The sequence below is a fragment of the Denticeps clupeoides genome, chromosome 6 (assembly GCF_900700375.1).
Source record: "Denticeps clupeoides chromosome 6, fDenClu1.1, whole genome shotgun sequence".
NCBI classification, from domain to species: Eukaryota; Metazoa; Chordata; class Actinopteri; order Clupeiformes; family Denticipitidae; genus Denticeps; species Denticeps clupeoides.
In genome coordinates, this window is record NC_041712.1 from 6770934 (window position 1) to 6796989 (window position 26056).

The 26056-nt window shown below is 45.2% G+C and overlaps 2 protein-coding genes across 2 annotated transcripts; both read right to left on the reverse strand.

The window, feature by feature from the left end:
• Positions 1 to 11895: 11895 nt before the first annotated feature.
• Positions 11896 to 12960, reverse strand: LOC114792134 (transcription factor HES-7.1-A-like). Its single transcript, XM_028983018.1, has 3 exons — positions 12916 to 12960; positions 12505 to 12600; positions 11896 to 12414 (listed from the first exon to the last, which is right to left on the reverse strand). Exons 1-3 carry the CDS (start codon positions 12958 to 12960, stop codon positions 11896 to 11898), a joined length of 660 nt encoding a protein of 219 aa, XP_028838851.1.
• A 7915-nt stretch (positions 12961 to 20875) lies between these two features.
• LOC114792135 (transcription factor HES-7.1-like) lies at positions 20876 to 21731 on the reverse strand. Its single transcript, XM_028983019.1, has 3 exons — positions 21693 to 21731; positions 21352 to 21447; positions 20876 to 21244 (listed from the first exon to the last, which is right to left on the reverse strand). The coding sequence occupies exons 1-3, from the start codon at positions 21729 to 21731 to the stop codon at positions 20876 to 20878; spliced, it is 504 nt and encodes a 167-aa protein (XP_028838852.1).
• Between the last annotated feature and the right edge of the window lie 4325 nt (positions 21732 to 26056).

Here is a 26056-nt window from a genome sequence, read left to right on the forward strand (position 1 = left end):
GTAAAAGTCTACCAAATAATGAAATATTTACATGATACATAATACATTGTTTTTTTTTAAAGTGTTTTTAATTATTATTGACAGTAAATGTATTCCCTATATCAGACTGTCTGTGGGATGATAATCAAATGATGTCAATTTAAGTGAAATTTCACCTTTATTATCGTCTGGCAAGCTTCACAGAATTGAACGCTTTGGCTATCAGCACCTTATTTCTCTTGGATCTCACTAAGCTATAAAAAAAAATGCCTGTGTGAGGTGGGAGGGAAAGTCACGAGGGAAGCATGTCCCCGTGTAGGCCACCAGCTCCATCATTACAAAATAACCAGAGTGTTTCCCCAGTAATTTCTCTCGTTTGCCCTCTCTTCTTGTTCCTCTCTCTACCTCCCCCTCTCTATCTCTCTCCCAGTAGAGCCCCTCAGTGTTGCAACACAGTCGTGAATCACACAGGGTTGTCATGGCAACCCTCTCGGCAGCTTCCACCCACCAGACTGCCATATTAGTCTCAGATTTGCAGCAAAGGATGCTTCCCCCAGGGCAAAAAAAACCTCAACATTTTCAACCTTTTCGAGCAAACCAACATTGCATGATCTACAATGATTCAGGTTCTTCTTATAATTATGGTTATTATTAGCAGTAGTACTAGTAGTTGTGATAGCAGCACACTGATCCTGATTGCCCTGTATATTTAGCTGCCTGAGGAGGCTGCGCTGTTGGAGAAGCGCAGCTCACCAGAGTCCTGCTGCCTGAATGTTTCACACAGCCACTCACCCACCGAGCATCCCGGGCGTGGGCCAGTGGGCCCGGGTACCAGGGGCGTCAGCTCTGTTCAGGCTCAGGACGTTCTTTCTCGGGTGTACAAATGAAACACAACGATACAGTCAAATCCTCAGGTTTTATCATGTTTATTATGTATTTCAGAGCAGTATTTTAAAATAGACTGTATTATACTCAGTGCTTATACTGATATTATGGGAAATATTGTTGACAGTTTTGTGTGAATAGTTAATTAAGGCACTGAGTGAGAAGAGTTAGTGAAAATATTTTTAATACATGTTTTTATTTGTTTTATTCCAATACTATGAGAATATCAAAAGTAGTAATTACTACTTAATTCATTAATTATTGCACAGCCAGTAATTTTAATCTGTCCAGTTGTGTTGTTTAGACCAATTTAGACTAAGGGGCTGAAAGGAGTTTTTAAGTCTGTTGGTTCTGGGCACCCTGTCACTGAACGGCCTCCTCTGGATGTTAATGACTGAGTGCAGAGGGTGCCTGAGATCGTCCTTAATGGCGATCAGTTTGTTCAGAGCATCACTGCATTTATCTTTCACTTCTGCGCTCAAGGGCATTAGGGCAAGATCACACCAATCCCCCGCTGATGTACAGTTTAATCCAGTCAATGCAGGGTCACGGGTGAGATCCATCTTACACACCCAGGCCTGGGACATCAGAGTTTCCCACCCTTCCACTCAGAGCCTTCTGCCGGTGTGATGAATCGCACCGGCCACTTCCTGCACCTGCCAGGAAACCGTATTTACTGGGCGAAGAGAGTGCAGACTTGTGATTCGAAGGAGAATAAATCATTGATCTGGAGATGAACGCGGGTTGTGGGTCAGGGCTGGGCGCGGCCTCCCAGCAAGAAAGATTAAAGACATTTCCGGAGGAACCGCCCTCCCATGGGGTCAGCAGGGGGGACGCAGCGCTCAGCACAGAGCCCCATGTTTTAACCATGAGCTGGGTTTCATTGTGGTGACACCAACACCCTGAGGCAAGAGTGTCAGAGAGAGAGAACGCAAGCTAGAGGGAGAGAAGAACAAGGAACGTCAATTCTAGACAGGAAGAGAGAAGGAGAAATTGCAAGCAGAGGAGAAATGAAACCGGGTCACATGGACGTGTGGGAGGGCCTGTCTGAATTCAGGGGTTACCACATCAATGACAAACAGAACAGGAACACAGACAGAGACAAAGAGCGGAGCACAATACAGGGGGACGGCGGTTCATCAGAAAGACCAGGTTCAGCCATCCTGGGAACAGAGCTAGATACATTCGAGCAACATGGCATCACGATCATTTTTCTCTGACTGAACTGGAGCCTCACCCCCCCACCCAGTGCAGAAGCCACAGGATCAGTAGCTTCAACGCGATGATGAGGAGGCCCAGTTGTCTCATTTCAATGTCCACGCCCTGCGTGGCGTTTAAATTGATGGCTTCAGTGAGTCTGGAACGGATGAGCTAATCGTGAGCACGCTGGGGCGCCGTCTGTGAGCCGCTGAAAGACAGAACCTGTGGCGGGATGGACGGAGCTCCGGCTCGATGCGAACCCCCGGTTCTGATCTCTGAATGTAATTCCACACTGGCTGGGAGTAGAATTACACGGCATCACACGTTCCACAGTAACAGGATGAGCTTCACTTACAGCAGAGCACTAACTCAACCCGTCTGGATCGCCCCACCAACATTTCATCACGGTTCAGCAGCTACAATATACTTCAATCAAACTGCAATGATATACACTTCATTTAGCAAAAAAAGAATCCCTTCTAATTTCCATCTAATTGGCCACTTACAATATTCATTTCTGCAAATTATTACAGCCATTATAGCGAGATTACGTTGTTGAGTATGGAGGAAACACAGGCGCACGACCCCACAGGCTTGTTAAAATAAAGGCACATGAATAAAAATCCAAAATGGCTTCCCAGGAGAAATCAGGAACAGACTGGGGGAGAGTAAACCATGCTGATGAAGGTGCATGGTGAGAACCAAAGTCGTCTCCTGCGCGCAACTTAATGACGCCGCGGTTACCACCATTGTTTTTTTTGTGTGCTGGACATGCTAAACTTGGCTCGGGACCTGGCTGATGTGGTGAAACACATGATCTGTCACATTTCCCAACAATGTCTGGTTCCTCTATCTAACAATCATACAACCATAAAGCAGGCTGTATAATACAAGATGTACAACTTCGTTATGAGACAGAATTGTCATTTGACGATGGCTTTTCGTTTGATGAGAATGCATTCAAAAGTGCCTGACTTCAAAGACCGCAGCTCCTGACAAACCCTTGTTTTTTTATATCTTTTGTTGTCTTCTTGCTTTGATCTCTCCCAGTTTGACATGAGGAGCGTATGAGCACACACACCTTCATCTCACGGATTTCAAATGCCAATCTTACCAATAAAAGCTGATCAGTGGGCGGGCTGGAATGACAGGGCAATAATAAAATTAAAAGGGGTGGTGGTAACCTAGCGGGTAACACACTCGCCTATGAACCAGAAGGCCCGGGTTCAAATCCCACATACTACCATTGTGTCCCTGAGCAAGACACTTAACCCTAAGTTGCTCCAGGGGGGGACTGTCCCTGTAACTACTGATTGTAAGTCACTCTGGATAAGGGTGTCTGATAAATGCTGTAAATGTAAATGTAAAATCGACAAGAGAGGCGCAGACACGACCAATTTATCCGACGAAACCTGCCATTTGTGTTGTCAACCTTTCACCAAGAAAGAGTGTTATGTACTGGTCTGTTTGTCTGATATGAGGAGCAACAAATGAAGCAAATAAAGACAACCAGGAAAACACTGATTCTTTGATTTATTTTCTCTATTGTCTCAAAAATGTTGTGATTTATGATAAAAAAAGAATTCCAAAATCATGTTACCACCATGATAGCGATGATATCACATATACTGTCAATTTTGTAATCCTCAGTGCTGTCTCACTCACTCCTTCTCACTAAGGCTCACGGGTGCCAGAGCCCATACTGGGTAACTGGGTGCAGGGCAGGGATATATTTCTTCTCCAGTTACACAAGCCATGTTCTGTTCACAGACAGCATTAAGAGTTACAAAATTGACAGCATATGTGATATCATCGTTATCATCCTGATAGTAACATATTTTGGGATTCTTTGGGATTCCCACCACTAATACATTATACAAATCAGAACCATTTAAAATACATATATTACAAATTATTACATGAGGTCTGTGCATATGTTTGTGTTTCTGTATGTGTGTGCGTGTGGATGTGTGTGTGTGTTTGAAATATCACTACATTTGTTAACCCTGTATTGCTGACTGAACCATCAATAAATTATTTGGGGGGATGGGTGGTTTGAGATATGCTGCGGTCTTACCTGGGTCTCATCTGTTTATGTGTGTGTGTGTGTGTGTGTGTGTGTGTGTGTGTGTGTGTGTGTGTGTGTGTGTGTGTGTGTGTGTGTGTGTGTGTTTGTGTGAGTGTGGGTGTGTGTGTGTGTGTGTGTGTGTGTGGAGACAGAGGGGTTACAGGGTGGTGAAGCACGGTGACACATGAGCAGTGCTGTCAGCACCATATGTTACATCACCAGACTTCAGCAGAACACAGCAAGGGGCTGAAAGCTAAAAGGCCTGCCTCCTTCCTGCCCCCACCACTTCTGACAGTCATGTGAAGCCTCATTCAATTTCATTTCAACCTTCAAATGACTCGATGTCACAACCTTCATTTCCAAACTGAAACTGTTCATGAGAAATGAAAATATACTCTGTGTATGTGGAACAAAGTCACTCCTCCTGCTTATAACTCATTTTCATGAAATGACCTCACTTAATAATGAAAGACGAAGTTATACATGATTAAAGACAGTTGGAGGAAACCTGTACCCTGTCATATTGTCAAAGACCCAGATCACCAAGGCTGAAAAAACGAGAGAACCTTCATGGTGCCAGGATGATCAGAAAATACAAGTGAAAAGTGGTGTCAGCTCACATTCAGGGTCTGCACAAAAAATACTTACTGTCAACATTTTACTTTGTAACAAGCCAGTCGCCAGTGTTACCAAATAATAAAAAGTGTGCCAAAACGTACATAAGAGCACAATAATCTGTCATTTATTTATTTAATTAATTTATTAAATACAGAACGTTTTATTTAATGAAAGAGGGTTTTTTTAATGGTGCTGAACATCATTAACAGCCTATTTAATCATAATTATGTTGAAAATAATGTCCATTATGTCCTCATGTTAACGTGACTCAAGTTTACCAATTTTTGGCAGCAATTTTTGCTCCTTCCATCATGACATCAAATATCATATCTATGTACATTCAACGCCGCCTCTCCTCCGGCAAATGAGCAGCACTCTGCCTTCTTTTTACTTTACTAAACTGATGAAGACCCTCGCTCCTCCCCTCTCCCCCCTCGCTCCTCCCCTCTCCCCCCTGCCCTCAATCAAGCTCTGTGTCATTATTAATAAGCGCTTCGTGTGTCCGCTACGTGAAGAGACGCGCATTAAATTCAAAAACTGTCCCAATCGCCGCGCTGTGCCCAGCACAATGGGCCTATCCAATGGTGGCTCTCCACCCCCCAGGCCCCGCCCATGACAGCTGGCCTATTGTGCACCTCGGCCTCAGAAGCGGCCGGGTCTCCCCCTGCTGAAGTCGTTCAATAACTAATCTGAATTTCAGGCAGGAGACAGAGCAGTCGTTGCAACAGACATGTGACCAAAAGCTCGCGGTGCCAGAATTCGATTCCTCGGTCGAGTGTAACGTGCGAAATTAAACCTTGCATTCAGTCGGCCATTCAGAACGACTTCAAAACCATACATATCTGATACTAATCAAAAACTCTCTTTCACACAGCCTGTTAGGAGAGTGAGCAAACCAACATTTCAATTGCTGGCATCCCCTCACAGCATATCGTGTTATTGAATTTAATTGAGGTCTGAGAGATTTAATTGGGGTCTGATGTATTACAGCAGCGAGAGCAGAGCGAGCCTCGAGCGAGCAGTGACAGGATCGTGTTATTAGCCTCGCCAGCTGTGATTATTCAGGCAAGGCGCACCACTCTGTGTGTGTGTGGGGGGGGGGGGGCTATTACTGCGCTGCACCTGCAGGGTGACTGTTTTTCCTTCTGAGGCGCTCACATGATCCCTCCCGCCTTCCCTACATTCCCAAAACATTAAAAAGGAACAGAAATGGGAACACCACTGGTAATAATCATTTTTAAAAATAACGTTTTCTTCAGAGCGACTGTAGAGTCTAGTGGAGATGATGTTAGGGATGTTTGAGACTAAGTAAAAAGCCTTCAGGTTCTTATTCTACAAATATCTACAATGCAAAATCAAATATTCTTCATGGTTTCATGTGACATGTGAAACTGTTTTCCATTCGTCTTCAAAGAATGGACTGGATATTTCTTTCCAGACAACACAAGTCAATTTAGTTATTGTGTGTTTTCCTCTTCAGTCAGATAGCTAATACTTATATGGCATGATCATGAGAGAACAAATCAATTGTCCAGATAACATTGATGTGTTCTGGTCCCCTTGCTTTTTGAAAGGGAAAGAGGAACTAGACGGATTTAAAGGGTTAAAGACAGTACAGGAGCCCCTGAATAATGCTTCTCCATGGAAGAGGCGTATGAGGAAGGTCAGGGTGGTGTCAGCTGTAACACAGTATTCCCACTGGCCAACCAAGGACTCCGTCTCCAATCAACAGGCTGCAGGTAGTTGAGCTAATGAATGAGAATTTGACCCGTATCCTGCCAAACGCAATCAGCCGCAACATTACGACCACTAAGACGGGTAAATGGCAACAACTTTACGGTTACAGAAGGGATAATAGGTAAAACACAGAATGAGAATGACTTTCCCGAGGACTTAGATCTTTGGTAGCAAAAAAATCACATCACGCAGGTGGTTTTAATGTCACAGCCATTTTCTGTTGAGTCTGTAAATATAGTCGTTTAATTGTGTATTGTATACTTCCCTTTTTAGTGATATTTATATATATATTCCCCTCAACTCATTCTGCAAAAGTGAAACTGAAAACCGTATTCAGACGCACCTTCAAATTTGCACCACTAATGGAGTTTTTATTAATTACCACTTTGGTGATTTAGTGATCTCCCCCTACCACACTTTCACACAACGGTCACGAGCCGCTCGTGTGGTTAACTGCCCGCCTCGTGCCGACTGTTCACAGGATCAGGCGCCCCGCGTTCTGCCTGGACTGGCACCAACAAAGGGGAACGTCGTCTGCAGCAAATGGAGGCCCCGTTTGGCCCTTGGGGAAGGGCAGATGGTGCCCGAGGGTCCGGGCTCTCACATTAGCACAAGAATGGGCATCTGGAGTGGAGTGAGGCTAGGAGAGAATGAGAGGTTATGAAGGGGAGGGTGGGGCCAGTTTTGAAGACCCTCCCCTCCTCGACTCCCTTCATCTGTCTATTGTATGAACGTCAGTGCCATGAATGAGAGGGCTTATCTCCCACTACAAGAGGGTCTGTTGTTCCACAGGACATTGGAACAGAAAGGGAAACATGGTGTCAAGCTGTTGACACGTGTGGGATACAGAACATTAGCCGCTAACTTTCACAGTAGCGATATGGGACAGCAGCTCGCAGGGACTTCCCGCCATTCTCTTTCTTCCCCCATGTCTACATCTGTGTACGGTATAAACCAACACAACATACAAACACGACCTTTAACGCAATGATCTGCCACCCTGCAGTTTAATCGGTAATCTTGTTTTTTTCAGCGCATGCATTGTCATGCAGATCATGGGTTCGCCCCCATCAAACCCATCAACAGACACTCAGGGCATCTGTCTAGAGGCTCAGCGAGATTCATAGTAATTAATAGCTGTCATACAGAGGGCACGGGGTCACCAGCCTCCACCTGTACCACTTTAATGGAGGACATTATTCAACTGTAATCGACTGGCGCACTATTGCATTCGTAAAGAACACAAGAAATCTAAATGTCTAAGGCTATGTCTTGTATTGCCCATAGTCTCTGTAATATTCAGCAAAAAATAGAAAGCCATGGAAAGTTTAGATGTTAGAGAGAGACAAATGCACTTTTGTTCATTTTATTTGCTCAGTGGCACCTCAGTGGATCGGGATTCGAACCAGCATCCTTCTGATTATGGGGCCGCTTCCTTAACCTCTAGGCTACCACTGCCCCTTTAATGGAAGGCATGCATATCCAGGATAGATTTGTGTTTGTGTTTGAAATGGATTTTGGCCACACTCTGTATTTCAGTTTGAAGACCAGTGCACGGACATGGAAGATATATAGAGTCCATTTACATTCTGAATAGTTACAGCTTTGTTATTAAAGCCAAATACACCACGACCAGACCTGGCACTGCACTATGATGAAGAAGGGGTCATCTACACGTGACAGCTTCACAGTCATTTACCATGCAGCCACCGCTTCAACCGCAGAGCAACTCGGTCAGGACATTTTCACACATTCACACATGTGATTCACACTCACTCCCTTTGGGCTTTTGCCTGGTAAGTCTTGCACATTTCCTGTCTAAGCCTGTCAGATATGTTTACTTCCTTCATTATCTCTGTACCATTCTCTAGCTATGCAACAAAAGGTTAAGATAATTTTTTTTTTAGATTTTCCAATAATTATGATATAAACAGAATCCATTAATGATCTTTTCATGTAGTTCATTGATTAAAAGTAAATTGATTAAAAGTAAATGATAAAGATTGATGAAACGCGTGTCGAAGCAGCTTTCATTGTAAGGCATTTGTCGCCCCCTCCTGGCCTAAATTTATCTCTTCATCCATATGAGATTTAAATTTTCCAATAGGAACGCATAATTAAATCACATGAATTTCACTAATAATAAATATCACTAATAATAATTACTTAACCCTTGAACCTTGTAGACCTTTTTGAGAATTAAAAGTCACTGTTCCATCACCAGTGCCTGTACAAGGATTTCCATTACAAATCAATTATTAAACCTTCTTAGTTAGTCTGACAACTGAAAAGAACAAATTCTCACCAATTTTCTCACAAAGGTTTTTAATCACAGCAGATATTCGAAAATCATTATGTTTTTAATTGAGTTCTAAATAGATTACACATCCATGTGGTGTAAAAAAGATCCTAATAACACCTATAACTTGTACTTTTTATACTTTTTTATGCTTTAAAAAGTATAAAAATAATAATCGACTAAGTTGTATAAGTGTGCACATTCTTAAACTAATAGCTTGTACACACGCTGCCATCCAACCACAGTTCAAATGTCCGGGGTTAATGTCTTGGCGCCTCTGGACCCCCAGGTGGCGCCACATCCATGTTCATCTTATTTTGTCTCAGTCCCAATTAACATTTCCCACGTGTTTCTAATGTCCACCCTTACTTGGTCACTCCTCTGTGGTCCAGCGTGTCTGCATGTGCTGTTTAATTTGTGCATTCCTACTTTAAATAGCCATTAATGAACTCACTATGTTCAGTTGCCTGCTGAGGGCTCCCATTGTTGAAATACTATGAAGAAGTTTCACGGCACTGGATATACCCTGGAACACAGTGAAGACAGCTGTCCAAAAGTGGAGATAAAACAGGACAACAATGATGTTGGCAGGAAATGGACGTACCACCAAAACGGACAGCAAGCCAACACCTGGTGAGGGAGGCTGGTTTACAGGTGATGCTGAAGATCTTTAAAGAAGATATATTCACCTGTCAACATTGGAGTATGTCGACAATTTTACATACAGTATAAAGGGAATTGGACTGAAAATCAGATCACAAATTCAAACTGAATCTTCTTACAGGTCAGGTATGGTGCAAGAAAAGGTGAAGTTCAGTAAACTCTCCTACCCACTGCTATCTCCTCAATCACGTCCACATGATATTGTTCTCTGTCATAACAGAGACCACAAAGCACTGACCAGACTTGGAGTCAGTGTGTTGCATACGCAGGAAACCTGGGACACAAGCAACAGGAGGAAAACCCAACTTGCATCCGCAAGAAACCATGGTGACAAGCCAGACAACAGGTCCACAAAACCAGGAAACGGCACAACTCCAATTACAGACTCAAATACGGGACAATGCAATGCCATCAACCTGAAAGTGACACACCGCACGGCACCCAGTGGCCTCTGCATTCAACCCATCCCCTGATGGAGCAGCCATGACAGGCGATCGGAGAGAGTACCTTGCACGAAGGGCACCTCAGCGGCACCCTCCGAATCCGCTTACGGATCCTCTTCCTGACCCGCTAGGCCACCGTGGCCACAGGTACGGCATCATTCTCAGGACCCGGACCAGTCAGCATCCACAGATCTGAGGATTGCGCTCCTCACTCTGCATCAGCACTGCTGTAGGCTGTCAGCCAGGGTCCGTGTTGATGTGTGAAGAACAGACCCGACCCAGAAGCCCAATTCAACTCCTTTCTGACACAGAGGAACTCCAGCAGCACCAGCATGTGGTGGTTAAATGTGAAGTGAAAGTGATTGTCACATGTGATACACAGCAGCACAGCACACGGTGCACACAGTGAAATTTGTCCTCTGCATTCATCCCATCACCCTGAGTGAGCAGTGGGCAGCCATGACCAGCGCCCGGGGAGCAGTGTGTGGGGACGGTGCTTTGCTCAGTGGCACCTCAGTGGCACCTTGGCGGGTCCAATGTGGAAACTCACTGTTTCACCATTTCACAAACAGCCACCCTTTAATCGGGTGAATGGAGTACTTTTACTCTGTTCAGTTTCCACTGACATGAAGAAAGTGGGGCTAATTTTTTTTTTTTTACTAATAAGAAAACCACATTGAATAGTTTAATAACGTTAAGCTGGTTCGTGTTCATATTACAAACAAGAATGGTTCAAATGGAAAAATGAACAGGACGTGAATCGTGTCTGTGGGGAATATTAAATAAGTATTTAAAACGCAGGTCTGTCTGTAGTGGCGCGTGGTTTTTAAAAATCCTGTATTTACATACGCTTCGAAATGACCATGATTAAAAAAAAAAAAGTGGCTTTGATATTCCTGTTCCATGGTGCGGAGAGCCACGTGGATCGCGAAGGTGGGAACGCTTCACGGGTCGGAGCCCACGGCAGAAGCCCTTTCATGTCTCATGGACGCTTTTGGCCGGACGGAGGTGCCAAGGGAAAGAGTCCCAGGATCCGTTCCCACTGCGACACGTACAGGCGACACAAAAGCGGCGCGCAATTTAGCATCTCTGAAGAAGGACGGGACGCGTGGTCACACCTATGCGTTAAATAGTTGGTGACATTAGTTCGTGGACATTTTAACGTTTTGAATTCTTTGCAACAAGCGAAGACACTTTGTTACGACAAAAAAAAAATAATATTTAAATTTAAGTCTAAGTTTAAATTCTTTCTACAAAGAAAAACAAAAAAATTTTACTCTTAGTGGTCGTCATGCGCATTTTTAGGTTACATTTGTTACACTTAATGACTAATATTCTCTTGCTGCAGCGTGGGTCTCGATGTTCGTGGAGTGGAGCAATTTTAGTTTATTCTGTGGACATGCACGTGTCTGCTTTTTACGGTAATATTCTCCTGCTGCATTGTGGGAACAGACCCAACATCCGGGTCTGTGTTGTGTCTGCGGGGCTTTGATGTTTCTGGTGTGGGGGCCACAGCACGTGCCTTTTACACGCGGTTCCCATTGATCAAGGTGGGAAACACGAGCTGACAAACTGCAGCGTGGAGCAAAAGGTGAGAAGATCCTTTCATGTGGGACACGCCAACAGTAGTGTGTTGGAGGAAACATTCATAACCTGAATAAAGAATTCCAGCCGCTTCGCTTTATTCAAGATATATTTCTGTACGCTTTATATAAAAAAATATACAAATATGTCTCCACCTCCAACATGGCAAATATACAAAATAAATATGTGCAAAATACAGCCAAGACTGAGCAGTATGGCGTGGTGGTAAATAGAGAGTAAAAAACTAAACATTCTGACTTTACTGTATTATTTACATGGTTACATGGTCTGTAATGGAATGTCGCAGGACGTTTCTGTTTCACTTTCTTGTCTTCAGGAGTCTGGATGAGACCAGCCTGCACTGCACTCGTCCCAAAAAAGTTGAATAAATAGTTTTCGTCAGTTCATGTTAAACCATCTCAGGGCCATGGTCTCCAGACAGCCTGGCTGGGAGTGTGGAGTGGCGGTGGGGTGGTGCTGATGGTGCTGGTGGTGCTGGCGGCCTTGTTTGGGTGTGGTCTGCTGCCCATGGTGGACTGTGGTAAGGAGCTGATGAAGCTGCTTGATCGCTGTTCCTGCTGCTTGCTGCACTGAACCCTCTGCCAATGTGAGAGAGGAAGCTTGACCCTTGACCCTGCAGTAGAAAGTGGGGCCGCAGCTGGCAGTATTCTGGCAGGGACGTGGAGAGAAGATGACGGTTCGGACGATGAAGAGAGACGACGGGACAGCGCGGCGGTAAAAGCTTCACCGAACCCCGACACGTCCCTCTCCACACGCAGGAACCGCGTGGCGTGTTCAAGGCACGTGGAAAAGCCGTCCATGAAGTGATGCTGCTCTCTCTCTCTCCATCCTCCTCTCTTTTCACCATTGGAGGTGTGGAGGAAAAGGACGGTATGTTCTAGTATCTCCGCCTTTTCTACTCTGCGACCGGCGCAGCTCTGAAAGAATGAAGGAAAAGTTAAAAACTTGACCGGATGGGGGACACGTGAATGTTTGACCTGACGAAGCTGGACGTGAACCAATCTTACCTGGTGCTGTGTGTTCTGTAGCAGCAGCGTTCTCAGGCTCTCCAGACTGTGGTTTATTCTTTCTCTGCGTCTCCTCTCCACTTGAGGTTTGAGGAGCTAGAAAGCAGGAGATGGATGGAGCTGGTCAGTGAGGGTCTGTCTGCTGTGTCTGCTCTTATGTGGCAGCTTCTTACACAAAAGTGTAAGTGTTACCCACTAGGCAACTACCACTAGTAGTACTACTAGCATGCGTTCTGTTCGTTATTCACTATTCGTTAGTTAAGTATTAATTGCTAATTATCCAGTCACAGAGTAAAAAAACGCTGTTTTTAAAATGTAAAATATAATATTGTTCTTGACGTGCCATGATAAATTGTTGGGTTTAAAGCGTATCTGTCGTTCGTGGTACTGTGGTAAAATGCTGCATCTTACCTTTCTGCCAGACTTCATGTTGTCTGTCACCTCGTCAAATTTCATCGCTGAAAATTCCTAAAGTAGAAATCCAGCCGAGAACCGCGTCTTCTTGTCCTCGATCCTGCGATTCTGTCTCTGAGAGTTTCCCACATGAACACGTGTGTGACGGGATCTTTCTTCTGAGGCTGTGATGACGTTAGCCCCGCCCCCTAGAGTCTCTTGGCCAATCAGTGAGCGGCGCGCTCGCTCCTTTCTTGTCGCGTTTCTGGCGGTGACATGAAAGTTAATCGAAGTTTATCTCTGAACTGTCAGTCTTTTTTTTTACTTTTTATCAGCAGCTACACGTCCGAGGTTTATATTATAATGAAGATAATGGCGCCATGTTGGTGATGTTGCGGAATAAACGTGTCGCTTTACAGGGAAACTGTTGTCTGCTTGTGTGTTGAATCACAAAAGTAGAATCGACATCGTGAATTTTACAACATTTTCTAAGAAATGTCCGCTGCGTGTAGAACGAGAGAAAAGGGCGTGATTATGCGTGCGCGTGGGAAAAGTTCACGAGTGGAACGAGACGGATGAAATCGCGGAAAGTGTCCTTTGGTGGCTGTTTGGTGGAGATCGTGTTCGTGCGTAAACTCTGATTCCCTGCGGGGCTGAAATGCGCATGTTTAGGTCGTGTCGTGGCGTGGTGTTAGTGGGGTGGGTGTAGGACGGCACGCGACGCCTCTTCGCACCTCTGTTATATTAGTGCTGTGCGCGTGGCGCGTGTGAACTCATGAATTTCAATGACCGGGTGACCAACTGGTGCGCCACTGTCGCGTCTCCACATTTATTTTAAAACAGTCTCTTCTTAAGAGAAGGGAACCGCCTCGCCGGCAGAATATTCGATTTTCACTTTAATATTAAATATCAAAGGTCTCGTGCGTCGGTGAATCCACGAAACCCAACTAATGACTGAAGGACACATTTACGATGGCAGATTATATTCATTACATTAAATTACTTGCTATAGTTGTAGATGTGGACATGTGTCGTCACTGATGTGTGAATTAATGTTAGTCCTTTTAATGCAGCGGCTCTTCAAGTATTACTAACATTAGAATAAAATCTCGTGTTTTTGCCCCGATAAACGAACTGTCATGATCCGGATCGGCAGGGGTGACTCCGGAGTCCGGACCGGAGTTTCATGTTCGTCTTGTGTAATGTTCCCTGATCGTGTTCACCTTTTCTATATTTATATAATTGTATAAAGCTATCTTGTTCGTGTCTGTTCACCGTCGGGTCATTGTGCGTGTAGATGTTCCCTTGTCTCGTGTAGTTTGTATTAAACCCCTGTCCTGTGAAATCGTGCGAATGCGTCCTCCTTCGTCGCCATGTCCAGCCCACCCGTGACACAAACATAAAATAAACTAAACTGCTGCGTGGGTCTCGATGTTCGTGGAGTGGAGCAATTTTTGTTTATTCTGTGGCCATGCACGTGTCTGCTTTTTACGGTAATATTCTCCTGCTGCATTGTGGGAACAGACCCAACATCCGGGTCTGTGTTGTGTCTGCGGGGCTTTGATGTTTCTGGTGTGGGGGCCACAGCACGTGCCTTTTACACGCGGCTCCCATTGATCAAGGTGGGAAACACGAGCCGACAAACTGCAGCGTGGAGCAAAAGGTGAGAAGATCCTTTCATGTGGGACACGCCAACAGTTGTGTGTTGGAGGAAACATTCATAACCTGAATAAAGAATTCCAGCCGCTTCGCTTTATTCAAGATATATTTCTGTACGCTTTATATAAAAAAATATACAAATATGTCTCCACCTCCAACATGGCAAATATACAAAATAAATATGTGCAAAATACAGCCAAGACTGAGCAGTATGGCGTGGTGGTAAATAGAGAGTAAAAAACTAAACATTCTGACTTTACTGTATTATTTACATGGTTACATGGTCTGTAATGGAATGTCGCAGGATGTTTCTGTTTCACTTTCTTGTCTTCAGGAGTCTGGATGAGACCAGCCTGCACTGCACTCGTCCCAAAAAAGTTGAATAAATAGTTTTCGTCAGTTCATGTTAAACCATCTCAGGGCCATGGTCTCCAGACAGCCTGGCTGGGAGTGTGGAGTGGCGGTGGGGTGGTGCTGATGGTGCTGGTGGTGCTGGCGGCCTTGTTTGGGTGTGGTCTGCTGCCCATGGTGGACTGTGGTAAGGAGCTGATGAAGCTGCTTGATCGCTGTTCCTGCTGCTTGCTGCACTGAACCCTCTGCCAATGTGAGAGAGGAAGCTTGACCCTTGACCCTGCAGTAGAAAGTGGGGCCGCAGCTGGCAGTATTCTGGCAGGGACGTGGAGAGAAGATGACGGTTCGGGCGATGAAGAGAGACGACGGGACAGCGCGGCGGTAAAAGCTTCACCGAACCCCGACACGTCCCTCTCCACACGCAGGAACCGCGTGGCGTGTTCAAGGCACGTGGAAAAGCCGTCCATGAAGTGATGCTGCTCTCTCTCTCTCCATCCTCCTCTCTTTTCACCGTTGGAGGTGTGGAGGAAAAGGACGGTATGTTCTAGTATCTCTGCCTTTTCTACTCTGCGACCGGCGCAGCTCTGAAAGAATGAAGGAAAAGTTAAAAACTTGACCGGATGGGGGGACACGTGAATGTTTGACCTGACGAAGCTGGACGTGAACCAATCTTACCTGGTGCTGTGTGTTCTGTAGCAGCAGCGTTCTCAGGCTCTCCAGACTGTGGTTTATTCTTTCTCTGCGTCTCCTCTCCACTTGAGGTTTGAGGAGCTAGAAAGCAGGAGATGGATGGAGCTGGTCAGTGAGGGTCTGTCTGCTGTGTCTGCTCTTATGTGGCAGCTTCTTACACAAAAGTGCTGAATTATAAATACATCTAAATATGTCTACCTGGCTTTATTTACATTTATCCAGAGCGACTTACAATCAGTAGTTACAGGGACAGTCCCCCCCTGAAGCAACTTAGGGTTAAGTGTCTTGCTCAGGGACACAATGGTAGTAAGTGGGATTTGAACCTGGGTCTTCTGGTTCATAGGCGAGTGTGTTACCCACTAGGCTACTACCACTAGTAGTACTACTAGCATGCGTTCTGTTCGTTATTCACTATTCGTTAGTTAAGTATTAATTGCTAATTATCCAGTCACAGAGTAAAATGTAAAATATAATATTCTTCTTGACGTGCCATGATAAATTGTTGGGTTTAAAGCGTATCTGTCGTTCGTGGTACTGTGGTAAAATGCTGCATCTTACCTTTCTGCCAGACTTCATGTTGTCTGTCACCTCGTCAAATTTCATCGCTGAAAATTCCTGAAGTAGAAATCCAGCCGAGAACCGCGTCTTCTTGTCCTCGATCCTGCGATTCTGTCTCTGAGAGTTTCCCACATGAACACGTGTGTGACGGGATCTTTCTTCTGAGGCTGTGATGACGTTAGCCCCGCCCCCTAGAGTCTCTTGGCCAATCAGTGAGCGGCGCACTCGCTCCTTTCTTGTCGCGTTTCTGGCGGTGACATGAAAGTTAATCGAAGTTTATCTCTGAACTGTCAGTCTTTTTTTTTTTACTTTTTATCAGCAGCTACACGCCGCCAGGACGGTTCTGTAGCGGGAAAATGTCCGAGGTTTATATTATGATGAAGATAATGGCGCCATGTTGGTGATGTTGCGGAATAAACGTGTCGCTTTACAGGGAAACTGTTGTCTGCTTGTGTGTTGAATCACAAATGTAGAATCGACATCGTGAATTTTACAACATTTTCTAAGAAATGTCCGCTGCTGGTAGAACGAGAGAAAAGGGCGCGATTTCGCGTGCGCGTGGGAAAAGTTCACGAGTGGAACGAGACGGATGAAATCGCGGAAAGTGTCCTTTGGTGGCTGTTTGGTGGAGATCGTGTTCGTGCGTAAACTCTGATTCCCTGCGGGGCTGGAATGCGCATGTTTAGGTCGTGTCGTGGCGTGGTGTTAGTGGGGTGGGTGTAGGACGGCACGCGACGCCTCTTCGCACCTCTGTTATATTAGTGCTGTGCGCGTGGCGCGTGTGAACTCATGAATTTCAATGACCGGGTGACCAACTGGTGCGCCACTGTCGCGTCTCCACATTTATTTTAAAACAGTCTCTTCTTAAGAGAAGGGAACCGCCTCGCCGGCAGAATATTCGATTTTCACTTTAATATTAAATATCAAAGGTCTCGTGCGTCGGTGAATCCACGAAACCCAACTAATGACTGAAGGACACATTTACGATGGCAGATTATATTCATTACATTAAATTACTTGCTATAGTTGTAGATGTGGACATGTGTCGTCACTGATGTGTGAATTAATGTTAGTCCTTTTAATGCAGCGGCTCTTCAAGTATTACTAACATTAGAATAAAATCTCGTGGTTTTGCCCGATAAACGAACATAAAATAAACTAAACTGCTGCGTGGGTCTCGATGTTCGTGGAGTGGAGCAATTTTAGTTTATTCTGTGGACATGCACGTGTCTGCTTTTTACGGTAATATTCTCCTGCTGCATTGTGGGAACAGACCCAACATCCGGGTCTGTGTTGTGTCTGCGGGGCTTTGATGTTTCTGGTGTGGGGGCCACAGCACGTGCCTTTTACACGCGGCTCCCATTGATCAAGGTGGGAAACACGAGCTGACAAACTGCAGCGTGGAGCAAAAGGTGAGAAGATCCTTTCATGTGGGACACGCCAACAGTTGTGTGTTGGAGGAAGAATTCATAACCTGAATAAAGAATTCCAGCCGCTTCGCTTTATTCAAGATATATTTCTGTACGCTTTATATAAAAAAATATACAAATATGTCTCCACCAACATGGCAAATATACAAAATAAATATGTGCAAAATACAGCCAAGACTGAGCAGTATGGCGTGGTGGTAAATAGAGAGTAAAAAACTAAACATTCGGACTTTACTGTATTATTTACATGGTTACATGGTCTGTAATGGAATGTCGCAGGACGTTTCTGTTTCACTTTCTTGTCTTCAGGAGTCTGGATGAGACCAGCCTGCACTGCACTCGTCCCAAAAAAGTTGAATAAATAGTTTTCGTCAGTTCATGTTAAACCATCTCAGGGCCATGGTCTCCAGACAGCCTGGCTGGGAGTGTGGAGTGGCGGTGGGGTGGTGCTGGTGGTGCTGGTGGTGCTGGCGGCCTTGTTTGGGTGTGGTCTGCTGCCCATGGTGGACTGTGGTAAGGAGCTGATGAAGCTGCTTGATCGCTGTTCCTGCTGCTTGCTGCACTGAACCCTCTGCCAATGTGAGAGAGGAAGCTTGACCCTTGACCCTGCAGTAGAAAGTGGGGCCGCAGCTGGCAGTATTCTGGCAGGGACGTGGAGAGAAGATGACGGTTCGGACGATGAAGAGAGACGACGGGACAGCGCGGCGGTAAAAGCTTCACCGAACCCCGACACGTCCCTCTCCACACGCAGGAACCGCGTGGCGTGTTCAAGGCACGTGGAAAAGCCGTCCATGAAGTGATGCTGCTCTCTCTCTCTCCATCCTCCTCTCTTTTCACCGTTGGAGGTGTGGAGGAAAAGGACGGTATGTTCTAGTATCTCCGCCTTTTCTACTCTGCGACCGGCGCAGCTCTGAAAGAATGAAGGAAAAGTTAAAAACTTGACCGGATGGGGGGACACGTGAATGTTTGACCTGACGAAGCTGGACGTGAACCAATCTTACCTGGTGCTGTGTGTTCTGTAGCAGCAGCGTTCTCAGGCTCTCCAGACTGTGGTTTATTCTTTCTCTGCGTCTCCTCTCCACTTGAGGTTTGAGGAGCTAGAAAGCAGGAGATGGATGGAGCTGGTCAGTGAGGGTTTGTCTGCTGTCTTTGCTCTTATCTCATTATCTGCTCTCATAAAAATGTCTACTGAATAAAATGTTACTATTTTTAATTGTTACCTTTAAAACTAATAGCTTTACAATATAACTTCATGCATAATTTTGTTTGAAAATCCTTCTGCTTACCTTTCTGTTCATGTTTTCTTTCAATGCAGGAAATTTCATTGCTTATAAATTGACCTTCTGTGAAACTAAAAGGTCTCGTGTGGTCCGTTACACCAAAGATAATATATCGAAAGACAGCTTCGGCTTACTTTTGAAAGCGTTACTGTCTTTGGCCCCGCCCCTAAACACATTCCTGACCAATCACCGCGTTGCTCTGACCACGTGAATTCGGCTTTTGGTGCATGTTTTACGACTGTTGTCATAAAACGTGTGCAGTAAAGAAGTAAAATTGGCAACTTACAGCCTTGCGGTGGTCTAATTTATTCCTAGACTTTCGATAGGGTTGCCACAATAACATTAAAACAGTAACATTTTACAGCGTTTACAGCATCTTCTTGGCATGTTATTGCATAAGAACTTTCGTTAGCATGCTTGTCACCTGAAGGGTGGGGGTGACACGCGACGCGCGTTCACGCCTCTGCTGGCGGGCGCGTGCATGAAAATGACGGCGCGACCGCGTGGTGCGCCATGCAGGGGGCTTCTAACGACGCGCGTTTCAACTACAATCGTCTTTTGCAGCTTTGATGATCCCAGTGTGGGATGTGGAGGGAAATATTTTATGAAACCGACCGGTAAAGTGGGTTTTTTTCGGTTTTGAAGAGCTCAGATTTCACAAATACAGTACAGGCCAAAAGTTTGGACACACCTTCAATGTGTTTTCTCTATTTCATGACCATTTTCATTGGTAGATTCTCACTGAAGGCATCAAAACTATGAATGAACACGTGTGGAGTTATGTACTTAACAAAAAGTGGAGACCTGACCTCCACAGTCACCGGACCTGAACCCAGTCGAGATGGTTTGGGGTGAGCTGGACTGCAGAGTGAAGACAAAGGGGCCAACAAGTGCTAAACACCTCTGGGAACTCCTTCAAGACTGTTGGAAAACCATTTCAGGTGAAGACCTCTTGAAGCTCATGAGAATGCCAAGAGTGTACAAAGCAGTAATCAGAGCAAAGAAACTAGAATATAAAACATGTTTTCAGTTATTAAGTACATAACTCCACGTGTTCATTCATAGTTTTGATGCTTCAGTGAGAATCTACCAACATAAATGGTCATGAAAATAAAGAAAACACATTGAATGAGAAGGTGGGTCCAAACGTTTGGCCTGTATAATCACGGTTAATGGATAATAAAATGAGTAAAATAATGAATAGCTCCCTTTTTTCACAGGTCATAAAAGGCTTGACACGTTTCGGGACGGAGGGAAACTGCTCCAGGTTCGGTTCCCACGCGCGTCCTGAGGGCATCTGTCGTGCTCAGCCCACGTTTACGACATGAACCGAGAAGCGGAGGTTCCACCGCGCAGCTACAGACTGGGGGCGTCTGCTTTACACCCGGAGGGTCCGTGTTGTGTCTCATGTGAAACCCGCGTTTCTCGGCGTGTATGTACGAGCCTCGTCGTGGGTAGAAGGTGGAGTTACTCCGGCGTAAAGATCGGAGCCGTGGCTTCACACTTCAGGGTTTTTTTTACATGGGTAAATGTTGTTCGTACTTTCTACGCGTGTACACGAGGCTGGTCGAACAGACATTTGGCGCGGGCCTCTGGCGGCTCTTTGATGTCGCGTCAAAGCGACGCACGGCACGTGCCGGGCGCGCGCGCGTCGTGGGGCGGGGGGTGCGAGGGCAGCAGCCTTCCTCCGTGGGAAGGAACGGCTGGATGAAAGCGTCTCCCGGAAATGCAGAAATAATAGTTTAAAAAAAGTAATGGCTCAGAAAGGTTTACTGAAAAAAATATACAAGTTTATTTCGTTTTTAAGCAAGGTGAGGAATGTGCTAAATAAATATGTGCAAAAGGGAATGAAAGCAGCAATCAATAAAAAAATATATTCATACAAATATACAATATATGTACAGCACAGTTTCTGTGTTGGAATGTCAGGTCGCATGTGGTCATCTGTAATATTTATTTATGAGGAACAAGCATGACACCAGTCCCGTCTGTATTTCAGTCCGTCCCTGTTCAGGGCCAAGGCCTCCAGACGGCCTGGCTGGCTGTGCTGGGTGGAAGGTGGGCCGCAGGGGGCCTGTTCAGCTTTCGGCTGACGTTGGGGCCGGTTGGTCTCCGAGGCAGGGGTGAAGCCGGCTGTAGACCGGTGGCAGGCGCGGGGACGGGTGGTGGCGGGGACCCATGGAGATGACGGCACAGAGTGTTGGTCAGAGACTCATCAAGTCCCGGCGTTTCCTTCTCCACGCGCAGAAAGTATGTGGCCCGCTCCAGACACGTGGAAAAACCTTGTCGGAAGTGGAGTTTTTGTGAGCCGGTGCTCTGCAGGAAGAGGACGGTGTGCTCCAGGATCTCGGCTTTCTCAATTCTCTGATTGTTTAAGACCTGGAATAGTAAACGAGGGGGAATTACAGTTCGTACCGATCCAAAGCTTTGACTAATGCATGATAAGTTATGTGTTTGCCGCATGCCGCATGGTTTGTCTATCTCACCTGATTGTGGGTCTCTCGTAGTAGCAGCATTCTGAGGCTCTCCAGACTGCGGTTCATTCTCTCCCTGCGTCTCCTCTCCACCTCAGGTTTAAGAAGCTTAAAGAAAGATAAGATAAGATAAAATTTACATTGTGAGTTATAAAAATAAAAAAGAGGTCAGACTTAAGACTCTCACTGAAAAATCAACCGTTTTAAAGCGGTCACCCTAGGTGGTTGCACTGTTTTATTTCTACTGATGCCACTTGAATAATTTTAATATTATTTGCTATTTGCTGTCATATTTCTGATCTTGTCTGTTTGAATGCAGTTTGGATCATATTTTCAATAGACCTGCATCTTACCTTTCTCTGGGCTTTCATGTCAGCAGCGTGCAGCTTCATTCTGAATGTTGTCCTCAGCAATCTCTTCCAATGCAAAAAGTGTAAAAAGATACAATGACAAGTGAACAAATGAATGTCTGGACTGACCACCGTCCCAGTCGCCAAGTGATTCAGGATTGAGCTCAAAAGACATTTGGAACTAGGTTTTAAAGACCAAGGTGATTTTTGTTCACCACGCCCCTTTTTCTGGAGGACCAATCCCAGGGCGCTTGGGCTACAAGATGTTTTGACACCTAGTAAAACCACCCGTGGGCAAATATCTACATTTTTTTCAGGATTGTAACATCGGTGTTAAGTGTGCGCAGAGTGCGCGTTTCCACGCGCGTCGCAGTTGTTTCTCTTCCAGCTGCCAAACGACGACATTCCCGAGATTCTACAAGGAACTTCGTTCTGTTGCGTATCGTGTCAGACAGAGACGGTGCCTGATGACCGACAGCAGCAACCACATTACAAAGTACAAAAGCCCACAAGTGTCCTTCTTTCTTCGCGGGGGTTTCGGGGGGGACAGACGAGCTTTAGTTCCGTGGGAACGGGCCGTTCGAGATGGCGACCCATCGGACGCACCCTGCCTGGAGGTGCGAGGCGCGAGGTGCGAGAAAGCGTGGCGACGCCGCCTGGCACCCACCGTGGAAGGGGGTTTATCTAACTAACCAAATGTGGGCTAATAATCACCATAAACCTCTACGTTCTTACTCTGAGCTCAGAAAGTGAACCCGCAAAAAAAACGGGGATCTCCCGTGACACGCGTAAAGTCGGCCCGTGGTGTCTGGTGCTTGTAGCTGCGCGATCGATAACAGTCAAGGCGAAACGCACAAATCCTCCAGAAAGAACCCCCACACCGCCCCACTGGAATAATATTAATAACAATATGCAGTACAGGTCAAAAGTCTGGACGCACCTTCTCATTCAATGTGTTTTCTTTACTTTCATGACCTTTTACATGGTAGATTCTCACTGAAGGCATCAAAGCTATGAATGAACACACACCTGAGGTGTGACCACTTTACTTTACTTTACTTAGCAGACGCTTTTAACCAAAGCGACTTACAAGAAGAAGACACCAGCAAGACACCAGATTTTGAGTTACAAAACTAAAGGCCTAACTTGACAGGAATAGAACATGATGGGGAATTGTTAAGTGCTAGACAGTGTGTGTGTGTGTTAGTGTTAGACTCGTCTGAAATTCTTTTTAAACAAGTTGGTTTTCAGCTGTTTCTCAGAGGTGATAGCAGTCTCGGCTAGTCAAATGGAGACCACGTGCGTCTCCAAGGGACAATGGGACAAGGGACCATTTTCACAGCTGAAAAACAACCAAAAAAGTAAAACCTACTCTAGCACAACTGCGTTCCCACTAATCATCACTTGGTGAATGGTAATAAAGACAATGCTATTTTATCAAATCTGATCTTCTTTTTGCTTCATTTCTTTATTTGTGGGGTTTCTTTTGGCTGAAGGGTTAAATTGTATATGGGATTCAGAGAATCTGTGGAAATGGGCGACGGTGGGAACGAGACCTCGACAAACACCTCAACTTTTATAACCTGTGGGGATTTGCACATGCTCAGCTGATCACCCAATATCACACATCCACGAGAGTCCTCGGTCGTTCCCACGGCCCACATTCAACTACGGGCAATATAAAAACATAAAAAGTGCATTGTTGCAATATTATTTTATTAGTGCAACCTGTAGGTGAAATAGCTTGATGGGCTGCCTGGTTTCGAGTGACGTTTCATTATCTTAAAACACAACACAAGCAAAATAGGAATAAAAACCAGATTCCCACGGGAAAGTCGCACAAAACATGAGTCACCCAACACTTCTGATCATAATTCTATTAACAAGTCCCTTTTTTTTACACCTTATGGGGCGTGAGGCTGACCAACAGGTCCCCACCCTCCCCGACACACCCTGCACGCTGTCAAGTAAAAAACACCTCCAGGCCGGCAGAATCTGCCTATTTATTTTCTGTTTGTGACAGTAGACGTGTTGGGCTGGGAACCGAAGCTGAAGCTAGAACCCAGGGCCACGAGAGTCTCGCCACCTTCTTTACAACCCGAAAAAAGGTGGTATCAGCCACCTTGACCTCTGAACTCTGCTCCCACATGCAAGAACGTGGCATGTAACTGGGGTTAATTAAAAAAAGTTTATTCTCCAGGCCAAGTATGTGGATAGACAAATAGGTGAATTGTGAGACTCAGTTGGGAAATAATCATTTATATCAGTGAAATATAGGTGAGAAAACAACAACAAATTAACTAATTTATATCTTAGGAAGAGATCAATATCTGGACTGACCCATGTCCCAGCCGCCAAGTCGTTCAGGTTTAAGCTTAAAAACCATTTGTAACTAGAGACCATGGTGATTTGGCCACGCCCAGTTTTCTGGAAATTATATATATATATATACACACACACACACACACACACACACACTTGTAGAAATCGTGTCTATACGTGCACCATGGGATATTTTTCTGATGCCCCAATCGACACCACCCCTGTTAAGCACTCGGTTTCCACCCCCCCCACACACACACAAACTCGCGCGCGTGCCTGTGGAAGTGCAAGGGTGCCAGAACGCGCAGCAGGACTCCCCTTTGATATACTGCTGTACTGCAGGATGTATTTAAAGTAATTCCAATAATTATTTTGTAAAAATGTATTACATGTATTACATGTATTACATTTTTACATTAACAGAGAATACAGGTCAATTTAGCCGAAAATAATTATTGGAATGATTTTATGGGAAATAAAAATAATGGTTATGGAATCATTATTTTTCAGATAAATAAAGGTTACTCGATTGTCTTACAGGATCCGGTTTCTGTGAATGCGAAGTTCAATCAACTCGATGCATTCGTTCACTTATTAATGCCTTAATTCACATTATATTGATTATATGTTAGTCCTCAGACTAAAAACGACAGGATACCTCTGCCCCAAAGTCTGCAACAGATCTCTGGTGACCTCTAGAGGTCAAGGGTCGCCAGTGGACAGACTTAAATACACCCTGCAGTACAGCAGTACATCAAAGGGGAGTCCTGCTGCGCGTTCTGGCACCCTGCACTTCCACAGGCACGCGCGCGAGTGTGTGTGTGTGTGTGTGTGTCGGGGGGGGGGTTGAAAAGCCGAGTGCTTAACAGGGGTGGCGTGAATTGGGGCATCAGAAAAATATCCCATGGTGCACGTATAGAGAAGATTTCTATGTGTGTGTGTGTGTGTGTGTGTGTCACCCAGAAAACTGGGCGTGGCCAAATCACCATGGTCTCTAGTTAAAATGGTTTTTAAGCTTAAACCTGAATGACTTGGCGGCTGGGACATGGGTCAGTCCAGATATTGATCTCTTCCTAAGATATAAATTAGTTAATTTGTTGTTGTTTTCTCACCTATATTTCACCGATATAAATGATTATTTCCCAACTGAGTCTCACAAGTCACCTATTTGTCTATCCACATACTTCAAATTCAAATTTTATTTGTCACATACACAGTCATACACGGTATGATGTGCAGTGAAATGCTTTCCTGGAGAATAAACTTTTTTTAATTAACCCCAGTTACATGCCACGTTCTTGCGTGTGGGAGCAGAGTTCAGAGGTCAAGGTGGCTGATACCACCTTTTTTCGGGTTGTAAAGAAGGTGGCGAGACTCTCGTGGCCCTGGGTTCTAGCTTCAGCTTCGGTTCCCAGCCCAACACGTCTACTGTCACAAACAGAAAATAAATAGGCAGATTCTGCCGGCCTGGAGGTGTTTTTTACTTGACAGCGTGCAGGGTGTGTCGGGGAGGGTGGGGACCTGTTGGTCAGCCTCACGCCCCATAAGGTGTAAAAAAAAGGGACTTGTTAATAGAATTATGATCAGAAGTGTTGGGTGACTCATGTTTTGTGCGACTTTCCCGTGGGAATCTGGTTTTTATTCCTATTTTGCTTGTGTTGTGTTTTAAGATAATGAAACGTCACTCGAAACCAGGCAGCCCATCAAGCTATTTCACCTACAGGTTGCACTAATAAAATAATATTGCAACAATGCACTTTTTATGTTTTTATATTGCCCGTAGTTGAATGTGGGCCGTGGGAACGACCGAGGACTCTCGTGGATGTGTGATATTGGGTGATCAGCTGAGCATGTGCAAATCCCCACAGGTTATAAAAGTTGAGGTGTTTGTCGAGGTCTCGTTCCCACCGTCGCCCATTTCCACAGATTCTCTGAATCCCATATACAATTTAACCCTTCAGCCAAAAGAAACCCCACAGAGGCTGAGGAACGCCACTGATCCTCCAGAAATGAAGCAAAAAGAAGATCAGATTTGATAAAACAGC